The sequence below is a fragment of the Ascaphus truei genome, chromosome 1 (genome assembly GCF_040206685.1).
Source record: "Ascaphus truei isolate aAscTru1 chromosome 1, aAscTru1.hap1, whole genome shotgun sequence".
NCBI classification, from domain to species: Eukaryota; Metazoa; Chordata; class Amphibia; order Anura; family Ascaphidae; genus Ascaphus; species Ascaphus truei.
This window is the reverse complement of record NC_134483.1, coordinates 509,912,418-509,936,680: the sequence shown is the minus strand read 5'-3', so window position 1 is coordinate 509,936,680 and position 24,263 is coordinate 509,912,418. Positions and strand designations below refer to the sequence as shown.

At 41.4% G+C, this 24,263-nt stretch overlaps 1 protein-coding gene across 1 annotated transcript in view; it reads right to left on the bottom strand.

Annotated features, from left to right (window-relative positions):
- Positions 1-477: 477 nt before the first annotated feature.
- LRPAP1 (LDL receptor related protein associated protein 1) overlaps positions 478-24,263 on the bottom strand; it is a 48,456-nt gene continuing 24,670 nt past the window's right edge. Inside the window, exons 5-8 of the mRNA XM_075570122.1 lie at positions 17,185-17,340; positions 13,440-13,522; positions 11,484-11,660; positions 478-1,160 (exon numbers count right to left, since the gene is read on the bottom strand). Of these exons, the coding sequence (XP_075426237.1) occupies positions 1,092-1,160; positions 11,484-11,660; positions 13,440-13,522; positions 17,185-17,340 (485 nt within the window). The 3' untranslated portion in view covers positions 478-1,091. The remainder of the gene's footprint in view (positions 1,161-11,483; positions 11,661-13,439; positions 13,523-17,184; positions 17,341-24,263) is intronic.

Here is a 24,263-nt window from a genome sequence, read left to right as displayed (position 1 = left end):
ATGCTATTGAATGAGGGAGCTGAGAAGAGCTGTACCAGGGTGGCAGCTGATGGATTGATGGTGCCACCTGGGATGAGACATTGGAGTGAGTATAACCAAGGGTTGGCTATGCTTTTAGTTTACTTATACTTTAGTCTAGTTGACTGGATATAATGTGGATAGAATTGCACATTTTAAACCCTTTCATAGCCTCATCACTGGTTCCCCCAGGCTCCTCAGCGCTATTGCCCCATGTCATTAGTGAGAAAGGCCACAGAGACCAGATGAATTGTTAAAGGGTCCCAGTTGTCAAGTATACTTCAATATAGAACTTGAATGTCTTAAATATAAAAAGGTTACTGCATGTCCCTCAAAGTTAACCACAGTCTAAGGATAGCAGTGTGACTGTAATGCCAACATATACACACCAACAAGTCCAGGTACACGGTCAGCAGTAATATAGGAACTATGGTTTCCTAGGATAAAACACACAAGCAGTTTCCATAGAAAATATTTATTTCGACCTCAATGAAATCTTTAGTTTTTTCTCTAAACAAATTAGCCAGACACCCTTTGTGGACTAGAAGAATACACAATGTATGACAGATTACAAGGCACACCGGCATAGAAGGGGCTCTTGAAATTCCTTACATCACCAAAATGAACTAAAACTATACGACAAAAAAAACCTATTTCTTTATAAAGATTCAACTGATTCTTCATCACGGTGCATGGAAAAAGTAATTATGTTGCATATGAATCTTAAGAAAAAAAAAAAACACAACCATTCCAAATTTGGAAACAGTGTTTCTCTGACCATGTAAATCAGGTACCAATTTATACAATTATGATTCATCTACAGTAGTCTGACCAAATAAATCTACACCTAAAAGTACAATGGTAAGCCATGACTGTGGACCCAAGTCCACAGATGTTCTCAGATGTTAAGAGAAGAGAGAAACAAGGACATCTCGTATGACAGCAGAAAATACAGGAGGTACAGACACGAGAGATATTTTCATGCTTTGTTCTGAACAAGTTTCTGAAATCAGCAGGACTGTCAATCAGTTATATCCTTCAATTTACATTACAGGTGGTGTAATGTACTTCCTTTAGAGTTCGTTGTGGTTAAGGCCTTCTTGGTTAACTCTACTTGTTAAGTCCTGGAGATGCTTTTTCACCTAAATGAAATGGAGGAACAATAAATAAATAAATACATTGAAATGGTATTACATAAAGAGAGAGAAAGAGAGAGAGAAAGAGAGAGAGAAAGAAAGAGAGAAAGAGAGAGAGCCAGAGAGAGAGAGAGACAGAAAGAGAGAAAGCGAGAGAAAGAGACACCCAGGAACAGAGGTACTACTGTAGGAAGTGAGAGACTGCTGTGCATGCAGAATAACCATTTCAGCTCATTGACAATGGGGAGAAAAAAAAAACCACCCACGGTTTACGGAGTCTGGATTCCCCTAGCCAATGTCAGAATTCCATAAGAAGCGTGGCTAGTTTGAGCGAGTCACATTTAACTAATTAAAGTGGACAGTAACAGGTCAAAAAAGGTTAATTCACTTACTGTAGTGTAAATGGCTATCAAAGATTCAATCCCCGTTTAGGTAATTATTTACCTTATTTGCATCTTGTGAAAAATAGGTTTGTTTTGCTTTTTACTAGGTCAACTGAATTTAAGCATAAACGCAACCTATGTCTATTTGTTTAATTAAAGATGGCTTTATAATTACTTTGGGAACAAAGAACAATCAATCTTTGGCATGGAAAATAAAAAAAAGAACAATTCCTGCGCTCCTTCCAATTAGGGTAAAATAAAATAGTGATCTCATGAATAAGGGTCATATAGTTAAAACGTTATAAGCCTGCAAGCCATGTCAAGGCATAACCAAATTTGCTGGTACCTACACTGAATATATGTAATTATTGTCCCATGGACTAGTGGAAAAAGGTGAGAAAGCCCTGAAGGGGTTAAATAAAGGATATGCTTTTGTGAGTAGTACAATTAAAAGCTGGCCAAAGCCAGTATCATTCAGCTGCGGCAGTCTTTATCCTAATGCGGCCGGATCCGCGGCACTCTGCAAACCACGGCCAGATGCGGTATATTTTCTGTTTTTCCGTAGCGCTTTCCGGTATGTTAGAGCTCTGATTTTTAGCGCTGTCCGCTACACTGCAATACCGTCTAAAAACACAGGTGGGCGTTCGCGAGCTGTTGTCTTAAAAGTCTAATAAGTCTAATGCATGTCTAATGCACTGTCTGTGTGCGCACGCACGCGCAGTATTTGTAAAATGGAGGATTTACAGTATTACAAAAATATAGCGTTGCGTCTTCGTGGAATATAAAATTATCACATTTCTATAAATATATATGTACTGTATTACAGTATTTTTTAATCAGTACTTTTACTTGTATTCAAACGCTTTTTACAGTATATTATGCGTGTACCGTACAGTACGTCTCATTTGAACATTGTTGGAACGCATAGGCGTGTTACAGTATCACATTTCGGCGCATACAGCGCTCTCCCTCTCGCCCCCGCACACACACAAGGCTAACGTACAGAGCCTGGTGTCACATTTCAGCACCTGCGTGTAATCCTCTTTGGGAAGGGACCCAGTTGATGATTAATGTGCATGCGTGTATAACTTCACAATCGTGTGGAAGTTCAAGACTGGAAAAAAATATATATATTTTTTTTTTTTATGTTTTGTTTCCAGACATGTGTGCCTGCATAAAAATTCTTGTTATTCTGATATTCTATAGGTACTGTAGCTTTTCAATGTGACACTGGTCATTCACATGCGTTATGTAATTTTTATTGATTTGGGGGTCTGGGGATCAAAACATTATGATGACCTGTTGAAAATATGTCTTTGAACTACAGTACAGTACTGCTAATCCTTCATGCAGCTTTGCCCCCCTCCCCCCCCGCAGGCACACAAGGCTCAAGGATTTCATTTCTTATCGACACCTCTCGAAAACCATTCATTTTCAAAAGCTTGGCTTTGTGCTTTTAATCGTCCCGAGCGTCACATCTCTGCGCCTGCGTGTAATCCTCTTTGGGAAGGGACCTAGTTGATGATTAATGCGCATGCGTGTACTGTATAACTTCACAATCAGTTTCAAATGCTTGGCTAATCCCTTATGCTAATCCATTATGATGACCCCCCCCCCCAACCCTTTGAGGCTTTGTTTACGGTAGCGTATGCACACTTGTGATAAACCCTTCTCGAATTGAATATGTTAATCTGATTATGTAACCAATGAATACAAATTTAACTAATGAATAAAAATGTAAGCTTTCTTGAAGAATCCCCCCCCCCCTCCACACACACACACACACTCACACATTCACAGTGAATTTAAAGTTCAAAGAAAACAAAATGTGAATGTAATGAAATATTTATTTTATTTTATCAGGAATAAAAAATACAAATAATCATTTTCAGACTTTATCTTCTTTGTACACGTACAGTAGTGTACTGTAGTTCTTCTGTCAGCTGAAATTTGAGGGCCGGTGCATAATCATGGAAGAATGAAAAATACAAATTATCATGAATAATGCCCAATAGATGGGAACTGTATAGAATAGTTATATAAATATACAGCGATAACAATAATAATAGATAGATACAGTACAGTACAGACGCGGTAGTTACCGTTGGTGTCCTCTTTTTTTTTTTGGTCTTACCGTGGGCATGATAGCTCACGGTTGCTGCTGGCACAACGAGGCCAGAAATACTTAGCCAGCGTTGAATATCCACAATTCGTTGTCCTCTCGTGTACATCTCCTTTTTTCTCATGCGGAGATCCTTATAAATCTTTTTAACAGGCATCACTGCGTGTCGAAAGAAATACAAGCACAAGAATGTATATTCGATGTTTAGTTAATGTGTATTCAATGTGCAGTGAATGCACAAAATGGATGGTGTATTTATACTTTAATGAGTCACATTAGAATACGCCCACTTTTAACACTTGCACCTCGTCGCCATGCATAAAAGGTGACACACATTGCATAGCCTCCCACTCGATCTGTATCTGAACTTGCCCTTGTCCAGATACTGCATTGTGCCATCTGCTTCCATGGATCAACCCCGATTCTACGGACACAGGAACACACTCATCGTCTCTGCCGTGCCTGTCATGCAGAAAAAGCGAAAGGCAGCAGCCGTTTCCAAGCCAAGGCCAAAGCGAAAGGCTAATAAAGAAAACCTTCTGACGACTCCAAAGGCTACAGGTAAGGCTTTAAAGAAGCCTTATTATGTCAAGAAGAAATTCTGTGATGTACACTCAAAGCAAAACAAATGGTCACCTTCTGCATCAGCCCTCACCGCCGCTGCCGCTTCTCTCCCGGAAACCCAGAGGACACCTTCTCCATCACTCCTCGCCGCCGCTGCTGCTTCTCTCCCGGAAATCCACAGGACACCTCCTCCATCACTCCTCAACGATGCTGCCGCTTATCTCCAGGGAACCCCCATCTCATCTTCTTATGCACCCATCCACCCAGATGTCCACAGCACCCCATGCACAAAATCCAGCTCGTTAGACCGCATGCTGGGTTAAGTGTCGATATCCCTGGGAATTCTATGCTGGTAAAGATAGATCTTCTTTTAGAGACCATGCTAAATATGGATCAACGGATGGAGAAGATAGAGACTGACATAGCGGGAATACATAATTTGCTCGGAGTTCATGCCCCTGTATCTCGGACGCCGGAGCAGGAGGGTGGCATGGATGGGATGAATGGGACCTTCAACCTTCCATCGCCACGTGCACCCCCTCCATCAGAAGAATGTGTTCATGTATGCCGTTGACAAGGATGTCATGACAACCCCGTCAAGACCCCGCCAGGAGGCAACACTGACAAGGAGACCAAGACAGGAGGAAAGCATCCTCCCAGACAACCTACCCTCGCCCGCCACCACAAGCACACCCGCTCCCAGAATCCAATCCACATACGCTTGCATTGAGACGGTGCCCGACATCATCCTGCGCGAGCTGCCCCAGCCACTCGGGTGCTCGTATACCCCAGAGGCATGCCTTGGTAATTTTCAAGCACCACGTGCAATACTCATTGTACTTAGGGTGGGCCCACAATGTGAACTACGAAGGGAATCGCGAGAAAAAGGCTCTTCCTGAAAATTTAAGAAAGACTATTTGGAGGAATTGCGGTGCTATTTTTCAATTACCGATCCTTTAATGAAAATCGTGCGAGACTCCATTAATGGCATTTTGCAGCATACAAGGCATCGGCCCTGGAAGGACAATCTGCTGGGGATCGAATTCGCTTCGTAATTGGTCATCTGTTAAAATGTTGATTCATTTCTGACTTGTTCATTGTTTAAAATTGTATTCTAATATGTTTTTTAAATATACCTGTATGTTTTTAATTACAGTGCACCATTAATGTTTTTTTTACTTACTACGCATTACAGTACATCAAAATAGTATTAAAACGCATTATTGGTATTTGTATTATTATTACAGTAAAACACGTGTACAGAATAAATGGATACTTTTTATTTTTGGGGTTTATTATACAGTACGGTATGTAAAAAAGTACGTAAAAAAGCTCAGTTATTCTATCCTAATCAATAAAAATTTCACTGATTCAGATACAGCAGTGTGCAAGCATCGCTACAAAAAGCGATATTATCCATCGAAATCCATCCATTTGTCGTTCTCAGCCCGATGACAAAGTTCCTTTTGTGAGGAAGAAAAATAAAAGTATTACTGTAATGCTTAGTTCAAACTAGTCAGTCCCCTAAAGAAGTTCCCACAGTCAGTCCCCTCGGTCAGTCCCAATAATTATTTTCTCGGGGGGCGTCTCTTGTTCACACACAGTACACGCATGCACCTAGATGTGATGAGACGCATACTGTATGCGTTTCAACAAGGTTCCAATGCGCATGCGCCTAACTGGAGAAGCTGCGCAGCCAATGATATTGCTCGACTACATTTAGGCGAATTGTGACTACAAGAACTAAATAACCATAAGCAAAGCGATTGATTACAGGAGAATCGCTTTACTGTGCATTGATATTGATATGGTAAAAAAATAATTACATACGGCAGCTGTACCCACCATTGACTTTGCCATTTGGTTGGCGCCGAGCCACTGCCAGTCCCGTAGTCTTGATTATACACGTAGTTGACAGGTGACAGCGGGCCTGCTAGACCTGTTGACAGCTGATGAAGCTGGAAATCGCTTTGGTACATGCAAGCTTGCTGGCATTTGTACGTGAAATCCTGCTCAGGCTGCAGGTATCCAGGCGGGGGCTGATAGCAAGGGTTGCCGGTCAGCAGGTTTTCACAGACGGTCGGACCGTTATTGGAAGCCGGTGCTGGCGCTGGCGCATTGCTTGCCTGGGACTGACGATTCTTAGTTGGTTTTACCATGATCTTTCGCCTTTTGAATTCTCCATGATCCAACTGTAACTCCGGGTGCAGAAGCAATACGAAAAAAACGTGGATCGATACATAACTTTTTCCTTATCGCACGCTTCCACTCCAGAGCATCTGGTGAAAATTTGTAAAAGTCATAATTTTCGATAAAATATTGATAAATTTTACCAACTGTGGCCATCTTATCTGCTGAACTAATTGCTGACCATATTAAATAAGCGTACGTGTTATGTTGGGCTTCTGGAACACTGACTGCAGTGTACTCATCTCTGGACCTCTCTGACAATGGAATAGAACACCAGACACTTTGCATTTAGTTTTTAATATGAAACACCTAAATAGATACAATGTTGTACAACTTCTTCAGTACCAAGGTCAATTCACAAAGGACCACTGTGGTATTTTTTAAACACCTGCAAGTCGACACATTACTGAAGCGCATGCGCATTACAATTCATGAATATCTGCCACCTGGCGGATACACGAAGAATTGCAACCAATTAAATCCGAAACATTCTCATTAAAACAGATGAAGCGCGGGTGATGCCGGCATGATTGCGACATGAATACGGCACGAACGCGGCGAAGCACGTGGCATTCGGAAAAAGTCACCGGAAAATATCGGTGAAGTGTTAGAATAAATGGGGCCGCGGCTGTAGTTACCTTACTGTAGAGGTAAACTGTGGGTGCACAAATTCCCTGGTGTGAATATAATAAAACTTACATATATTTCTGTCAGCCTTATACATTCACCTATTCTTGACAGGCATGGATGACTGAAACATTAGATAAAGATTGTAAGAACCCTTTCAAGTGCAGTGTAGAAAAATTACTTAAAAATACTTTTACTTCTCCCTCACCCCTTTTGTTTTGTGCCCCCACCCGCCCTGTTCCCCGCTAACGATTTCCTTATGATTATGTCACAAAATCAGGTTTCAGGAAAAAAAAAAAAAAAAAAAAAAGAAGATCTGACAGCATGGATAAAATGCAGAGATTAATAGGGACCCTGGCTGGACAGCATAGATTTGAACCAACCTCTCTTCCCCTTTGTATGTTATTGATTAGCTCATGTCTCAGGCACATTTGACCCGACTCTTAGTGAAGTTCTTTACCAAGACCATGGCTGCCTATTACCTGTAACCAGTCATTATAGAATATTGATAAAATGTATCCCCTCCCCCCTAATACTTTCTGTATCAACGGTTAGATCAGGTCTAAAAAATTAATAATAATAATCTACTTCTGATCATTTATACAGTGGCGTGAATCAGCTCCATATAAATATTTCTCCCTGCTAAAAGAGTGCTGCTGGAGTTCTGGAATTGTGACCAAGTGATCGCTTGGTTAACGATGACGTGGTCTTCCTTCCGAGGAAGCAGTGAATGCAATCTCCTGCTATAAAAAGGGCAAAACCACCCTGTTATCACAGCTCCATAAGGGCCCCTGGCACAGATGCCCTGATTACATTCGGAGAACTTCAGAAGGGCAGCAGGAAAGGTCCACTTATCAAACATGCCACTATCCTTCGTTCACTTCTTAGGAGGGACTGCGCCTTAAAAAATGCCACTACCATGATGTATTTTGGTCCTACAAGCGATACCACCTTTAAGGGACCAGGGATTAATTTCAACTGAGAATTTGGCTGACCACAATCATAGTCTGCTCAATGGAGAATATGAAGGCGTAAAATTAACTAATTCTAATGTAAGTGGCATATTTTTCACTCAAAAAGGCCATTTTTAATCGAAGTCCCCCGACTGCAAAACGTGAGCAACAATACTGCAGTTATCAAAAGACAAGTTTTGTCGATATATAAAAAAAAAAAGTTATTCTTAAATAAACTTTATTTTTACATTTTATGCAGTTTGAGCCAGGATACTTTGATAAAACATACCCAAACGTGTAAATAGAGCATTCAAATTTGCCATCAGAGAAAGTGAGGACTGCAAAATGATTACAGTTACTTCGATAAGGAAAAAACGTAAGCATTATTTAGAGAACTGAAAGGTAACATGAAAATCTTATTTTGTTGAACAGAACCTTTACACATAAGGTTATAAAATACAATAGAAAGCCAATAAAATAAAAAAAAATAAAAAAAAGTGTAAACTTGGTGTAGTTTGTTACCAGGGTAGAGAACGTCCTGCGACTTGTGAGGCCTAAAAATCTGGTGCAGAACGGGATCTATGAAAAATGATCACGTTGCTCCACGGAAATAGAATCGCAACCTGTAACAATTCTGCATCACTGCAATGATTGGAACGCTTAACTACTACAGATCGGGGAACACATGGGGCCAGTTACAGTATGTCAAGCAGAGCTACGCCACAGGATACATCCAAGCACAGCATAGTAAATATGGGCCCTAACAGCCCATTCATCTTATTCATTTATAAAATGTTTTACCAGGAAGTAATACATTGAGAGTTACCTCTCGTTTTCAAGTATGTCCTGGACATAGTTAAAATGACAAATACATCGTTAAAAATACAGTTTCATAAATGAACAGGGTATACATTATATACAATACATTGTATGCACAGTTAGAGAATATGTATATTGTAGGCTTATGTAACAGTTACAGATCAGATTAAAATGTGAGACAGCTTTAGTTTTGAAAGAACTTAGACTGGTGGTGGATGTGAGTCTCCGGTAGGTTGTTCCAGTTTTGGGGTGCACGGTAAGAGGAGGAGCGGCCGAATACTTTGTTAAACCGTGGGACCATGAACAGTCTTTTGGAGTCTGATCTCAGATAAGTGCTGCATGTGGTAGCGGTGAGGAGCTTGTTCAGATAGACGGGTAGCTTGCCCAGAAAGTATTTGAAGGCAAGACAGGAAATGTGAACTTTGCGCCTAGACTCGAGTGATGACCAATCTAGTTCTTTGAGCATTTCGCAGTGATGTGTGTTGTAGTTGCATTGGAGAACGAAACGACAAATTGAATTGTAGAGGTTGTCAAGTTTGCAAGGTGGGTTTGGGGTGCCGAGCCATATACTATGTCTCCATAGTCGATAATTGGCATTAGCATCTGCTGTGCGATACGCTTTCTGACCAGCAGGCTTAGGGAGGATATGTTCCTGTGAAGTACACTTAGTTTGGCATAGGTTTTGGATGTCAGGGTATCAATGTGCATTCCGAATGTTTAGTGGGAGTCAAACCATATGCCCAAGTATTTAAAACTAGTAACAGGAATAGGGTTAGCATTGGTTCTGATCTGGAGCTCAGTCACTGGAAGCTTTAAAAATTTAGTCTTTGTCCCAAATACCCTTGTTACAGTCTTGTCAGTGTTTAAAAACAGTTTGTTTTGGGAAATTCAGTGTTCTAGTCTCAAAAAGTCAGACTGAAGTATGTGTTCAAAGTCAGAGAAGCTATGGCTGTGTGCATATAGGATTGTGTCATCTGCATACATGTGTATTGAAGCTTCCTTACAAGCTGTGGGAAGATCATTGATGAACACTGAGAAGAGTAGGGGCCCCAGACCTATATGGGTACTCCCAGGATGAGATTCAGGTTTGTGGTTTGGGTTGTGTTTCCCTAATAAGTTAGTAGCACACCCCACAAAGTAATCATTGAATGCATTTGCAACGTCAGTGGGGTTTGTCAGAGTAATATCACCCTTAGTGATATTACTTGGATGTTGATGGTTAGAAGGCTGGAATATATTGTTGATAACCTTCCAGAAGTTAGCTGGGTTTGAGGTATTCTGGTGAAGATTGTCAGAGTAATATTGTGCTTCTTCATGCCTCGTTTGCCTTGTGCACATGTTCCGCAGGCATCTGTAGTGATTGAATCCTTGGTAGTGCCAGTTACTGTACTTTGTAGCTTTTCCACAAGGCATCCCTGAACTGGTAGAGCGCTATAAGGTAAGTTGTAACCCATGGAAGGTGGGCCCCCCGTACTCTTATTCTACGTAGTGTAGCATGGGTATCAAAGAGTTTTAAGAACTTGGATTGGAAATAGTCGAGCGCAGAATCAGGGTCGGGAATTAAATCGATTCTGTGCCAAGGGCAGTTGGTAAGGTCAGCCAGAAACTGTTGTGGGTTCAAGTTTCTAAATGTTCTAGTCAGGAGAACTTTAGGGCTTGATTGGGGCGGTTTAATTTTCCTTACACAGTACACTATTGCATGGTCACTGAAAATCTCAGGAAGGATGCCAGAGGATTGGATTCTGCTGGGATTTGAGGAGAGAATCCAGTCACGCAAGGAATGGTTGTGCGATTTCAGGTTTGTCCGTGTGGGTTGGGAAATGAGTTGCGATAGGTTAAGTGATTTGATTTATATCTGGATTTTGTGGTTTTTAGGGTCAAGCCAATTGAAGTTGAAATCCCCAAGAACTAGCAGCTCACTCTTCTCATTCAGAGAGGAAATGGAGCCAAGAAACTGGGTGATATCAGTCGGGTACTGTAGAGGGGCGGTAGATGTCAGCAAGCAAGATGTGCTTAGAAAAAGGGAGGCCGATTTTGCCAACTAGGATTTCAAAAGAGGGTGGGCTTGGTCTAGAATGTGTCTTAAGGAGCAGTCCTTCTTAGTAAATAAGGCCCACAATGTATTCATACATATTTAAGTGCAAAGATAAACTATTTTCAGGTTACAACTCTGTTTAAAAAAAAATAAAAAAAATTATATACAGGCATACCACGGTTTAAGGACACTCACTTTAAGTACACTCGCGAGTGAGGACATATCGCCCAATAGGCAAACGGCAGTTTACGCATGCGCCTGTCAGCACGTCCTAAACAGCAATACCAGCTCCCTACCTGTACCGAAGCTGTGCGCAAGCGGGGAGACTATAGAGCCTGTTACAAATGCATTATTTACATCAGTTATGCACTTATATGACGATTGCAGTACAGTACATGCATCGATAAGTGGGAAAAGGGGAGTGCTTCACTTCAAGTACATTTTCGCTTTACATACATGCTCCGATCCCATTGAGAACGTTAATGTGGGATGGAGAGATAGAGAGAGATAGATAGAGATAGAGATAGATATAGATAGATATAGATAGATATATCCAAAACAGATCCCCCTTATTTTTTTATTGTTTTTAAACAAAATCAATTTGACAATTTGTGTAAAATACCAGTGTATACAAACCTTGTATCCCAGTTCCTTGATCCTTTCTGTGAGCATGGCATATTTCTCTTTGCTCTTTATTAAGTGATCTTTGTCTCCAGTTCCTTCCACGTGTTTGAGTTTCTCATGTGAAATTTCAAGTTGTTTCTGGTAATGCTGATGTTTATCAATTTTAGTTTCAAAATGTTTCAGCTCCTCCTTTGGCAGAACAAAAAACACAACAATAAAATGCTTACACAGTATTTAATACAATTACCGGCAGAAAATAGAATAGATCTACTGGCATTAACCTAATCTAATAGAGCTTGATAAAAACAAACACTTCAGCAAAGCGAAGGCACAAACCTACAACTTTATTCCAATGGAAATTATGGAAGATTTAAAATATTTTGCAAGAAAGACAAATGTGGAAAAGCCTTCGATCTTATGAACAGCATCAAAACCTGTGTCCCAGAGACAATATAGCACTTATCACAGGGCATTCAAAACCAATTAACGAAGTCAAGCAGCCTCACTCACGAAAGCCGTCATATTAACTTACACCAAGAAACCTATTAATTTAGCTACTTTGGATCAGCATTATAGTAATTAAGCGAAAGGTTATTCCTGGGACCTGCTTCTTCTGCACCCAATCTTTAAATAACACAATGATTATAAAAATGTGCTGGTTTCTTCATTCGGCTAAACGAAGGACAAAAGCTACCAATATGATTAGCTAAATTAGAGTTGGAATGATTCACATAGGTAACCCAACTGTACTGCGTGAAGCCCCTCAATACAAAACAAGCACTGTTAAACCATGAAGAACAGCAGGATGCTACAATACTGTAACGAGTTTCCTCACATCCCAGAATCCTCAGCGCAAGATAACTGGTTAGGGTACGATGAGGTTTATTCTGTAAACTCGTTGTTCCGGCTATCTTACAGAATAAGTCCCTATAGGTATCATGGGCAACTAAGGGCTAGATTCACCAAGCTCTGTTAGCCTATTCAACGTGATATTGACCTAACCTGCATTCTTCATAACACATACAGTATTTACTAAAGCAAACAACGGGACATTATCCAGGATTTGCTCCCATTAAAAGCATGGCGTTATTCATAGCCATGCAAATGAGCTCCTTATAGCCAAGATGATATTCATCCCATATTCACCAAGATACAGTGTGTGTGTGTGAGAGAGAGATGAGAAAGATTACCTTAGCGACTAAGGTGTTAACCCAGAGAAAATAAAAAGCATTTCTGTTTTAGACAATGTCACATAATTTACCTTAATAAAAAAAAGGGGGCGCTTAATGGATCTAAACCTTTGTCAGTTAAATGATCATTTAAAAAAATAAAAAGTTATCAAAGCTCTAGTGATTTTTGGGGGGAGAAAGCTCAGGTAAAAATAAATATATACCACACAAAAATACAAATCTGCATAAGAGCAAGTGTCTTATGCATATAAAAAGTAAATTACACATAAGAAAATATAAAAATATGAGCAGTTTCCAGCTTTTTATGCGCAGAAAGAAAAATAAATACAGCTCAACCCCTTTATAAACGCTGTGGTTGAGGTCAAAAGAATTTCATTGCACTATAAGTGGATCGCGTTAGAAATAATGTACATTTGTATGCGTTAAACTTATTCATAAAAGTGTGTTACTTTTTAGGGCATTGCCAACAGGGTAAGGAGATGTGTTTGGTGTTGTGAGTTTTAGGATGAAAAGACTGAGTTTGGTGACTCCAGAGACAGATCGGAGAGTAAGAGGATTCAAGTGCGACACAGCAGAAGGAAAAAAAAAAAAGGGTGCAGTTGATCCCCTCGATCATGAACATAGCGAGACATCCAAACAAAGCTACAGGGAGGGTCAGAGGAGAGTAGATCCTTGAGGGGGAGGCGAGAATTGTGGAATTCATTTCGAATTGAACGGAAATGCAGTAAAAAAAAAAAAAAAAGGACTCCAGGAGTGTGCATATGAGTGAAACTGTTACCTTGAACGATTCCAGCTCAGTAACAGAAAAGTTTGCCGCCTTTGCCATGTCCCATAAGTCATTCACTCTAGGTTCCTCAAATTCTGAAATGAGATTTCATTTAAAATTAGTAAGCAGAAAAAAAAAACGTAAACTGTAAAAAAAAAACTGTTTTGACATTTATTTTTAGGTTTCCTCCTCTCATTATAGCACCACACTTTCATTCCTTCAGATCACACTACTACCTTAGATTAAAAAGTTAATTATCTCCTGTGACTCCAACTCTGACCAGGACTGTGCGATTTAATAATGTAACGAAACCCAACTTAGGGAAGATTCCCGAACCTCTGCTGCGGGTTAATGCACCGTGACCCTGCATTAAATGTTATTCAAGTCAACAGCAGTTGAACCAGGACTCCAGCGTGTGTAACCCGTACTGGAGGTTAGTTAATCTTACCACTACAAGCCTGCATCCTAGTACAATAGGAAGCAATTAAAGTCCTATTTGAGAAAGTACTGTATACAATATACGAGTATAAATGTTGTACATACTGTATAGTTTATTATTGAATTGTTTTTTTTAGAAGATTGGTTGGAACATGATCACATGACTAGTAACAGCCACGTACTTTTGGTCATTTACTTTTTATTTCTGTGGAACTGTAAAACTTATTTTCTCAACAGCAAGAGCTCTGGCCCAATTCTTCCCAGTCAGAGAAAGAATTAGGAGAAGCATCTGGCAGCAAATAACATGTCCCACGCTATACACATTACGCAAGAGCGAAAACAAAGCCCTGACTTATATTTCACCAGGTTAACAAAAAAACAAGAGAAGTTACATTATTTTGTGCTCTGTTTGTTTTTTTGTTAAATGCTAAAACTATAGGTGGCAAGTAATGTCTAATGCTGATGGTGGGAAAGTATTGTTCCTCTGGAAGAGGAGATTACTCTCCATGGACATTATAACCTGACGTTTAACACAGGCCCAGAGCCACAAAGCTCCCTTAAGTAAATGAACATTACATTATCCTAATTTAAAGCTATGCCCTTTACGGGGGACAACACAGCTCAACTATAACGGACGTTCATAATAATGAGATTATCATAACATCCCATATACTCTAGAGTCTGCTAAGACAGGGCGGCGCAAACTATTCCTCTGCCTGCTCTCCCCCTGCTTGCCCCCCCTTACTTAAGTCACGACGTGCTGTGACTTCGTGTGGCCATGGCAAATTGACGTCATGTGACCACGCGGCGTCATTTAACGCCGCATTGCCATGGTGACAGTTCGCCAGAAGCCGCCAGAGACAAGATAAAGGGAACTTACAGGGCCTTGTGCGCGTTCCCCAGCATTTAAATTAAATGCTTTGGGGGAAGAGCACCCCCGCAACCTCCCAGAAAATCTCGCACTCCTCAGTTTGCGCACCCCTGTGCTAAGGTTTGCACGGGACTTAAACCAACGTTAAGTACAGGAAGCCATACCTAAGCTTGATGGGTGTAACAACAAAATCATGGCATGATTAAACCAACATAACCCTATTTACCACTCAACTGAGCAAACAATCTATTTCAAGATCTGAATAGGAGAAAATGCCAAGATGTATGTCACGTTATTGAAAGATAATGCAACGTTATACTACAATAACATGACTATAAGCCTGTGCTAATGAGATGTAGTTAGGACATTGCTTTTGAAAACAATTAGCAGTGACGATACACATTCAGGGAACAGAACATTTGTTCTTGTTTTAGAGCCCAATTTAAATGATCTTGTGCATAGTGTTTGTTTTTATACCTCTTCTCTGCAGGCCCAATAAAACTCTTATCTATACCATACAGTACACAGTGGTGTGAAAAAGAAAGTACACCCTCTTTGAATTTTATGGTTTTACATATCAGGACATAACAATTATCTGTTCCTTAGCAGGTCTTCATCTGAGGCTGTATTTACCTAATTTTAACAACAACACATGACATATTACACCGTGTCATGATTTATCAAAAATAAAGCCAAAATGGAGAAGCCATGTGTGAAAAACCAAGTATACCTTATGATTCAATAGCTTGTAGAACCACCTTTAGCAGCAAAAACTTGATGAAATGATTTTCTGTATGACTATCAGTCTCTCACATCGTTGTGGAGGAATTTTGGCCCACTCTTCTTTACAATGTTGCTTCAGTTCATGGAGGTTTGTGGGCATTTGATTATGCACAGCTCTGTTAAGGTCCAGCCACAGCATTTCAATCGGGTTGAGGTCTGGGCTTTGACTGGGCCATTGCAACACCTTGATTCTTTTCTTTTTCAGCCATTCTGTTGTACATTTGCTGGTGTGCTTGGGATCATTGTCTTGTTGCATGACCCAATTTCGGCCATGCTTTACAGATGGCCTCACATTTGACTCTAAAATACTTTGGTATACAGAGGAGTTTATGGTCGACTCAATGATTGCAAGGTTCCCAGGTCTTGTGGCTGCAAAACAAGCCCAAATCATCACCACCCCACCATCCTGCTTGACAGTTGGTATGAGGTGTTTGTGCTGTCCACTCCTGGGCAGACAGGCAACTGTCTTGAATGTTTTCCACTTTTGAATAATCTTTCTCACTGTAGAATGATGGGCTTTAAATTGCGTGGAAATGGCCTTATAACCCTTCCCAGATTGATGGGCAGCAACAATTGCTTCTCGAAGATCATTGCTGATGTCTTTTCTCCTTGGCATTGTGTTAACACACACCTGAATGCTCCAGACCAGCAAACTGCTAAAACTTCAGCTCTTATAGAGGTGGTCACATTTGCTGATGATCAATTAATCAAGGGTATTTGATTAGCAGCACCTGTCTACTTGGCATCTTAATTCCTATGGAGCAGTAAGGGTGTACTTCGTTTTTCACACATGGCTTCTCCATTTTGGCTTTATTTTTGTTAAATAAATCATGACACGGTGTAATATGTCATGTGTTGTTGTTCATCGGAGGTTGTATTTACCTTATTTTTAGACCTGCTAAGGAACAGATGATTGTTATTATGTCCTGATATGTAAAACCATAGAATTCAAAGAGGGTGTACTTTCTTTTTCACACAACTGTATATGCCACACTTCTGTACCTGTAAAACCAGAAGAGCAAAAAATGTACTAAATCAGTCTAAGTCTAAATCAGACAGGACCACTCAAAGAATGTTTCTTAAGAGTTCTCGGTGCTCGAGGACGAAAGGAATCCCTAATTCCTAGGTCACATAATAGAAAACAAAAATGTCCTCCGCACTCGAATATGAAAAAAAGTATTGCGAATGGAACCGAAATAGTATCCCAATAATCAAGATATATCAATTTAAAAAAAAAAAAGACAATTTTAATTACACAGGTATAAAAAAAACATCAGTGGATAATAACAAATGTAAAAAAATAAAATAAAAAATAAAGGAAAAACGGGCAATTAAAAATGATTAAAAAATAAAAATACATATAGTGTAATACAACCAAGTATAGTATGCACTGATATGGATGCTATCACTGACCGCGGGAGGCATTTTCTACTTGGTTGTCTTACATTATTTAGTTTTTCTATATTTTTGATTGCTGTTTTTACCCCTGTTTGTATTATTCACCGTGATATTTGATATGCCTGTGCAATTAAAGTGTTACCTTTTATTGATATATTATTCACGATAAACTCGGTGTGCCATCAGTCCCATTCACAATCTTTTCCCATATTAGAGTGCAGAGGACATTGTTTTCTAGAACAAAATGTACATTCCACAGAGATATACCTCTTGGGCCAACATAACCCTCATGACTTAGTTTACGTAAGCGCTCAAATCCCTGATTGATGCTTCGAAGTTTTTCTTTCAGATCTGCATGCTTCCCATGTAAGACTTCCTCCTTAACCTCGTCTTCTTCTGGGCTGATAACATTCTTGTGGATTTCTGGTAAAACAAAATAATAATAATATCACCACCTAAATAAATATATTAAGGGAACTGAATATATGAAATAATATAGACTTTTATAAATATAAAAGTTTAATAAAAACAAACCCAGTCTTTAAAACACAGTTAAGGAGTTCAAGAAAAGAAAAAAAAACCATCAGCATAAAGAACTCCACCCTTCATTAAATCCTGATCTTTGAAATGTTGGAAAGAGCTAGAGATGTTCCATACATTCGGAAACAGCACAAGGACCTGGGCATAGCTCTGTGACGCTCCTTAAACCTGGGTGTAGTGCTATCTTGCTCTCAGCCACCTCTGCATCAGCCTCACTTACTTCCCTGGAGTTACCGACAACTAAATAAAGTGAAACTTGAGAATTTAACTACGGTAGGAGAGGATAGAACTATTTATATAGAAAGATATCTCCTCCCACCCCTTACCGCACACAAAACTACATACTGGGAGGGGCATGTTTCACAGTTAGATCAATTTAATCCCATGAGAAACCATCACAAAATGAACCTCAAAGTAGCCAAACGCAAGGGGGTGTGATGACGCCCATCAACATTTATCCGGGCGCCAAAGCACTTTGCCAATGTGTGATATAACTCCTCCATCCACATTCACCCCATGACTAAAATTTGTAGCTTCTCCCTCCAGAACTTCGTCAAGATTCACCCTTTCCTGTCAATCTGCAGCTAACAAAAGCCTCTAATGTATGCCCTTATCCTCTCCTGTCTGGATGATTGTAACATTCTGCTGACAGGCCTCCCAACTTTCTCCTTTGCAATCTATCCAACAGTCTGCTGCTATAATCATTTTGTGTTCTCCCTACATATCAGCGTTAATCTCTCGTTATGCCCCTGCTCATCTCCAGTGCTCTGCTTACAACCATCTACTTTCCATCACTACTGCATTCTTTCGCCTTAAAACCTCCCCCCCCCTCAGTGCCACTTACCTGTGTAACTCTCTCATACTCCGTATACGACAAGCACCATTTCTGCCTTTAAGTCAAATCTAAAAACTCACCTCCTAAATGACGCATTTCAATAGCCTGGACTCATTGCTACTGTCACACACACACAGTAACTCCTTCCAATCATTGTGGTCAAGCACTGCCATCTATTGCACTTATTCCCTCACCTGTCGTCTGTGTAAATCTCCCAACATACTATTTCGATTGTAAGATCTCAGGGGCAGGGATTACGTTTTATCTGATTATTTTTTGCACTTACTGTATAGTATTCCAACTCCCTATATTGCATTCTCCTTTGTAAAGCACACTCTGGGCGCTATATAAATATACATTTATAGACAAACGTTTAATGAAAACCCCCACCTTTGACAAATAGTAGCTTAAACATTTTTATGGTTTCAAAGAATGGGAAAAGACATTACATTTAAAGCTGCCACTTTGATAACTAGCAGATACGCCCCCCCACCCCCACCTAATTAAACTGAAAAGCAAAGAGAAATTATAATCTTTAACCGATTGTCGTAAAGATCCATTTCTAGCGAGTTAAGCCTTCTAAATCAGACGTACAGTACACAATAACATTACAGCCTCTGGTACGTATTGTCTGCCTTTCTTTATATTATCCTTGAATGGTTGTATTATATAATATTATTTAGTGCAGGCAATTTATGTAGTGCTGTTCATTGTATATTTATTCAATGAATCCCTGCCCTAAAGAATAATATGTGGTATGTATGTATGTATGTATGTATGCATGTATGCATGTATGTATGCATGCATGTATGTATGCATGTATATATAGGGTGACCAGATTTTGAAAATGAAAAACCGGGACACATTTTTTTTTTTTACATAACAGTTTATTTATTGTAGTACACTTATACTTTACTACCATTAGTCCTTGTTACTTGCGTGTGTGCGCGTGCGTCGGATGACCTCACTAATCGAACAAAAAAACAACCCAGATGTGAATGATTCTGTACCCATTAACCAGTGTCAGGACGCCCCTTCTTCACAATTTCTAAAGCAGCAATCCCGCCTGGGATCTTACCTGATACGCAGACCCTCAAGGTACTATACTGGAGGGGAGGTGTTCCCTACCTGTCTTCCGATGTCTTCCGCGTGAAACTTGAGTCAGATCTGGAAGAAAACAGGATAGGTTACTTCGGTGTAGGTATACGGCAGTTAAGATAAGACATAGAGGGTGAGGGAGACGGGGAGGGTGAGGGAGACGGGAGGGTGAGGGAGACGGGGAGGGTGAGGGAGACGGGGAGGGTGAGGGAGACGGGGAGGGTGAGGGAGACGGGGAGGGTGAGGGAGACGGGGAGGGTGAGGGAGACGGGGAGGGTGAGGGAGACGGGGAGGGTGAGGGAGACGGGGAGGGTGAGGGAGACGGGGAGGGTGAGGGTGACGGGGAGGGTGACGGAGACGGGGAGGGTGAGGGAGGCGGTGAGGGAGGCGGGGAGGGTGAGGGAGGCGGGGAGGGTGAGGGAGGCGGGGAGGGTGAGGGAGGCGGGGAGGGTGAGGGTGAGGGAGACGGGGAGGGTGAGGGAGACGGAGACGGGGAGGGTGAGGGAGACGGGGAGGGTGAGGGTGAGGGAGGCGGGGAGGGTGAGGGAGGCGGGGAGGGTGAGGGAGGCGGGGAGGGTGAGGGAGACAGGGAGAGGGAGAAACACCCACTGACACACACATACACTGACACACACACACCCACCCACTGACACACACACACCCACTGACACACCCACACACCCACTGACACACCCACACACCCACTGACACACCCACTGACACACACACACACCCACTGACACACACACCCACACACACACACACACACACACACACACACACCCACACCCACACCCACTAATACACACACACACACGCACACACACCAACTGATACACACACACACGCTGATACACACCTATACACACACACCTATACACGCTGATACAAACACACACACGCTGATACAAACACACACACAGATACACACACAAACACACACAGATACACACACTGATACACACACAGATACACACACAGCCACACACACCCACTAATACACACACACACACACACACCAACTGATACACACACACACGCTGATACACACTGACACACACACACAGATACACACACACACACACACCAACTGATACACACACACATGCTGATACACACTGACACACACACACACGCTGATACAAACACACATATGCTGATACAAACACACACACACACACACAGAGATACACACACACACACACACCGCCTCCCCCTGCACCACCCACCAGCGACGGAAGTCACTGCTAGCCGAGCCCGTGGACGGGGGGAGAACCCGCCCGCCAGACCTGGCTCCGCTCTCTCCCACCTATCGGGGATAAGGCCGCACGCCTGGACAGAAGCAGGGAGTTCCCCAACAGCAACCGCGCACTGTCCCCATGCGCACGCGAGGGAGGGAAAGTTCGCACGCCTCCAGCCATCCACGCTCCCACCAACCCTGCTCCCCCCGCGCCTACCTCTCTACCTCGGGCAGCAGCCACAGGGAACGGAGGCAGAGGGGAGAAAAGCGCCAAACAGCCAACAGCTGTCCCCGCTCCCACCTCCCTGTCCGCGGGGATCGTGTGAGGAAGCGGAGAAAGCCCCGCCCCCGGCATCCTCCAGCCAATCACCTGCAGCCCGGCATATTAGAAGCCCAACCCCCTGAAATTCAAAAAAATACTCACCGGCTGGGCTGCCGCATCCTCGCCGTCGCCGCGCTCCGCCACCGCATCTACTGTACAAAACAAACGGGACCAGGGAGAAAATCCGGGACATTTCCGGTACACACAGAAAACCGGTACAGCTCTCGAAAAACCGGGACTGTACCGGCAAAAGGGGGACGGGTGGTCACCCTATGTATATATACAGCCTGGTACCGGGAAATAAAGGCCATATTTATTACCCAGTCTTCCACCATAAGACACCTTACAACCTACTGAAGTCAATGAGCTGCAAGGGGTCTTCCAGTGCCGGAAAGGGGTCTTAGTAAATACACTGGCGACACACTTTATTCGAGCTCGGCTAGTCCCACGAATTCGGGTATACCCGGGTGTATTGAGGTTTGTGACTGTTTTCTGCCCGAGTGCATTGAGGTATTTTCCAGGCAGGGATTGAAGCATTTTATTCCCGCTGGCTGCAATACTGCACAGTATATATATATATACTGCATTACAATTCATGAATTTATGCCATCTGGTAGACACGCGAAGCATTGCAGCCTATTAAATTCTAATCATTATCATTTAACAGATCAGCCGCCCGTCAGCCAGGCATGAACCCAGGCTGGGAAGGCAAACGCAACGGGGCTTGTCAGAGGTGAGGAGCGGCGCATTCCAGGTATCTGCCAGGTACATACTGGGTATTTGCTCGAATAAAGTGTGTCGGTGCAGTATAGACGCAAGTTACTGTACTTGCCCAAAGTCACAGGGAGAGGTGTCACTGCAATTTGAAGTGGGTTAACCTAGTTTAAAGAGAATTGTCTTCCAACAACTTCTCCTTCAGTCCTCTCTCTGCTAAGCTATATTCCTACAGTAAAAACAAAATTAGATTCTACATTCGTCTAAACAGCTTGGTCGTTTTAATTAGGGAGCTATTTCTGTTTCTTAGTGGATACAAAGAAACTAAGGTGTCAGAACCACAACCAATCCGGTCCGAAGTATAGAGTACGTTATTTTGGATGCGATGTATTTAGGGAATAGGCTCAAACAATGGTTTTCTCTCGCTACATCTCTTATTTTATTCTAATATACATGAATTACATGTTTTGCCTAGATTTTAACCTGCTTGGCATACGTCTGTATACCTTTCCGTTGCACAATTTTCCAAATTTTGTTAAAGATGCCTACACATCAGCCTCCAGGCTAGTAATCTCTGAACGTCACTACCCTTAAATGTTAATAACCATAACCCCTTTCTTGTTGCTGGTAAAATCTCCGGGGTCTTTAATCACAAAAGATGATCCAGTTTTAATTTTACACCCCTGAGGTAAGGAACAGCCCCGCAAGATTTACGAATTGACTGGATATATGTATAAATATGGAATTATAATGCACTTTCATTGCACATGTCCCTTCTATATCTGAGATATCCTCTTCTAATTATCCTGGACACCTCTAGGGGAGCCAGCTCCACAAATTGGGAAAAGCTTTAGAACAGGGGATGTCAACTCTAGTCCTGTGCTGAAGTAGGGATACCTGTATCCTTAAAACATGACCTGTTTGTGGCCCTTGAGGACTGGAGTTGGTCACTCCTGCTTTAGAAGATTCAGCCAACACTTTTTTTACTGGCCAAAAATCTAGGCATCAATTATCTAGAACTGCCCAGGAATTTGAACTAGTAACGAACGTTGGCATCAGAATATTTTTCTTAATAAAAATTAATTACATTTTTTTTTGGCCTAGAACAGCAACAAGCCCAAGAGAACAGGACACATAACTTGGGCATTAGTGCTAGATTAAAGGCACCTTTGTCAATGGTATTAATGGCCATGTTATGCTCTGTTCCTTTAAGATTAATACTTAAAACCAGTCAAATGGCTCCTCACCATTGATTTTAATCCGACAAGTCAATAATTCCCTCACTGATCTAGCCCACTTTTTAAAATAAAAGGCGGCTTCATGCCAGTTTAGTGCTACTCAACCCGTCACAATATTTGATGTCAAGTGTAGTGTTCTAACTTAAAGCCCGTTGAATAAACTCTGGCTGAATGCCATCATGGCTGGGTACTTTATTTTGCATTTCTTCAAGCCGCTTTTGCTTTTATTCTACTGTTAAACAAATGTCAGTGAATGTTTTAAGTCCAGGCTTTGTTTCTTTAGATCATTTGCTAGTGGCTGTTCACTGGTACATAAGGAAGCTAATTATTTGTTTAGGACCTCTGCTTTATTCTCATCACCTATCATTATCCATCTCACCCCGAAAGGAACACATGCTCTCTCAAATCCTTTTACAAATATATAAAGAGCGTACAGAGATTATTCTTGCTTTCTATTGCATTCCCCTTCTCGTTCTTTAATCAGATTTTGCCATTTTTTTTGGACTGCCCTATTCAGGTAATTTTTTCTCTGTCTCCAAATCTGTTGCATTTGTACAAATTATCCAGGAATATATGCTGTTAAATGTATAACATCCAGCTTCGATTTAAAGACACCCAATTGACTCTGTATTTTTTCCTAAGAGCAGGTCATCTAATGGTATTCTTTGTAAACCAATTTTTAGCTGCTTAAAGTCTGCCTTTCTAAAGTTTCTTGCAGCTTCTAAAATAGAGAAAATGATACAGAACCTCGCTCAAACTCCAGAAAAGGTACTGTGTGCTGCCGGGAAGGTACACGGAAACTGATACAGAAGTGGATGGATCCTGTCAAAGAGGCTTCTTTATCAGCTTCTAAAATAGTGCATTGTTTGCGTTCTTTCAAACGAGACCATACTATCACGAACAAGCAAATATACCCTCAAATTAATATTAATGCTTTTAATCAATGTAACAATTACCCCCTTTGTCCAGTTTGATACTTTATCCATTTGCATAATGAGTTTAGCTTATTTAGTCTTGCACATAATTTGGTGTTTTATTGCAAATCCTTACAATTACAGGTAGTAGTTTTGCTTGTGCTACAAATTGCAATGTAATTAGCTTCCTCCCTTTCACAGATTTCTTCCCCAGAGATAATTTTCTTAATGCAAATGACAGCTCCACCAGTTCTCTCTGCTTGTTCCTTCTGAAATAACGGATGACCCTAAAGCCTAGTAGTTTGTGCCCATCGTGGACATATTGCTCTTAAAGCCATAACATGGGGTAGGAGAAGCTAGTGGGTCACTTGACATCGGGCCACAATGCCATTGCTTCAATGCCATGGAGCTCTCAAGGGGTTTAAGACATTAACAAATCAAGCTT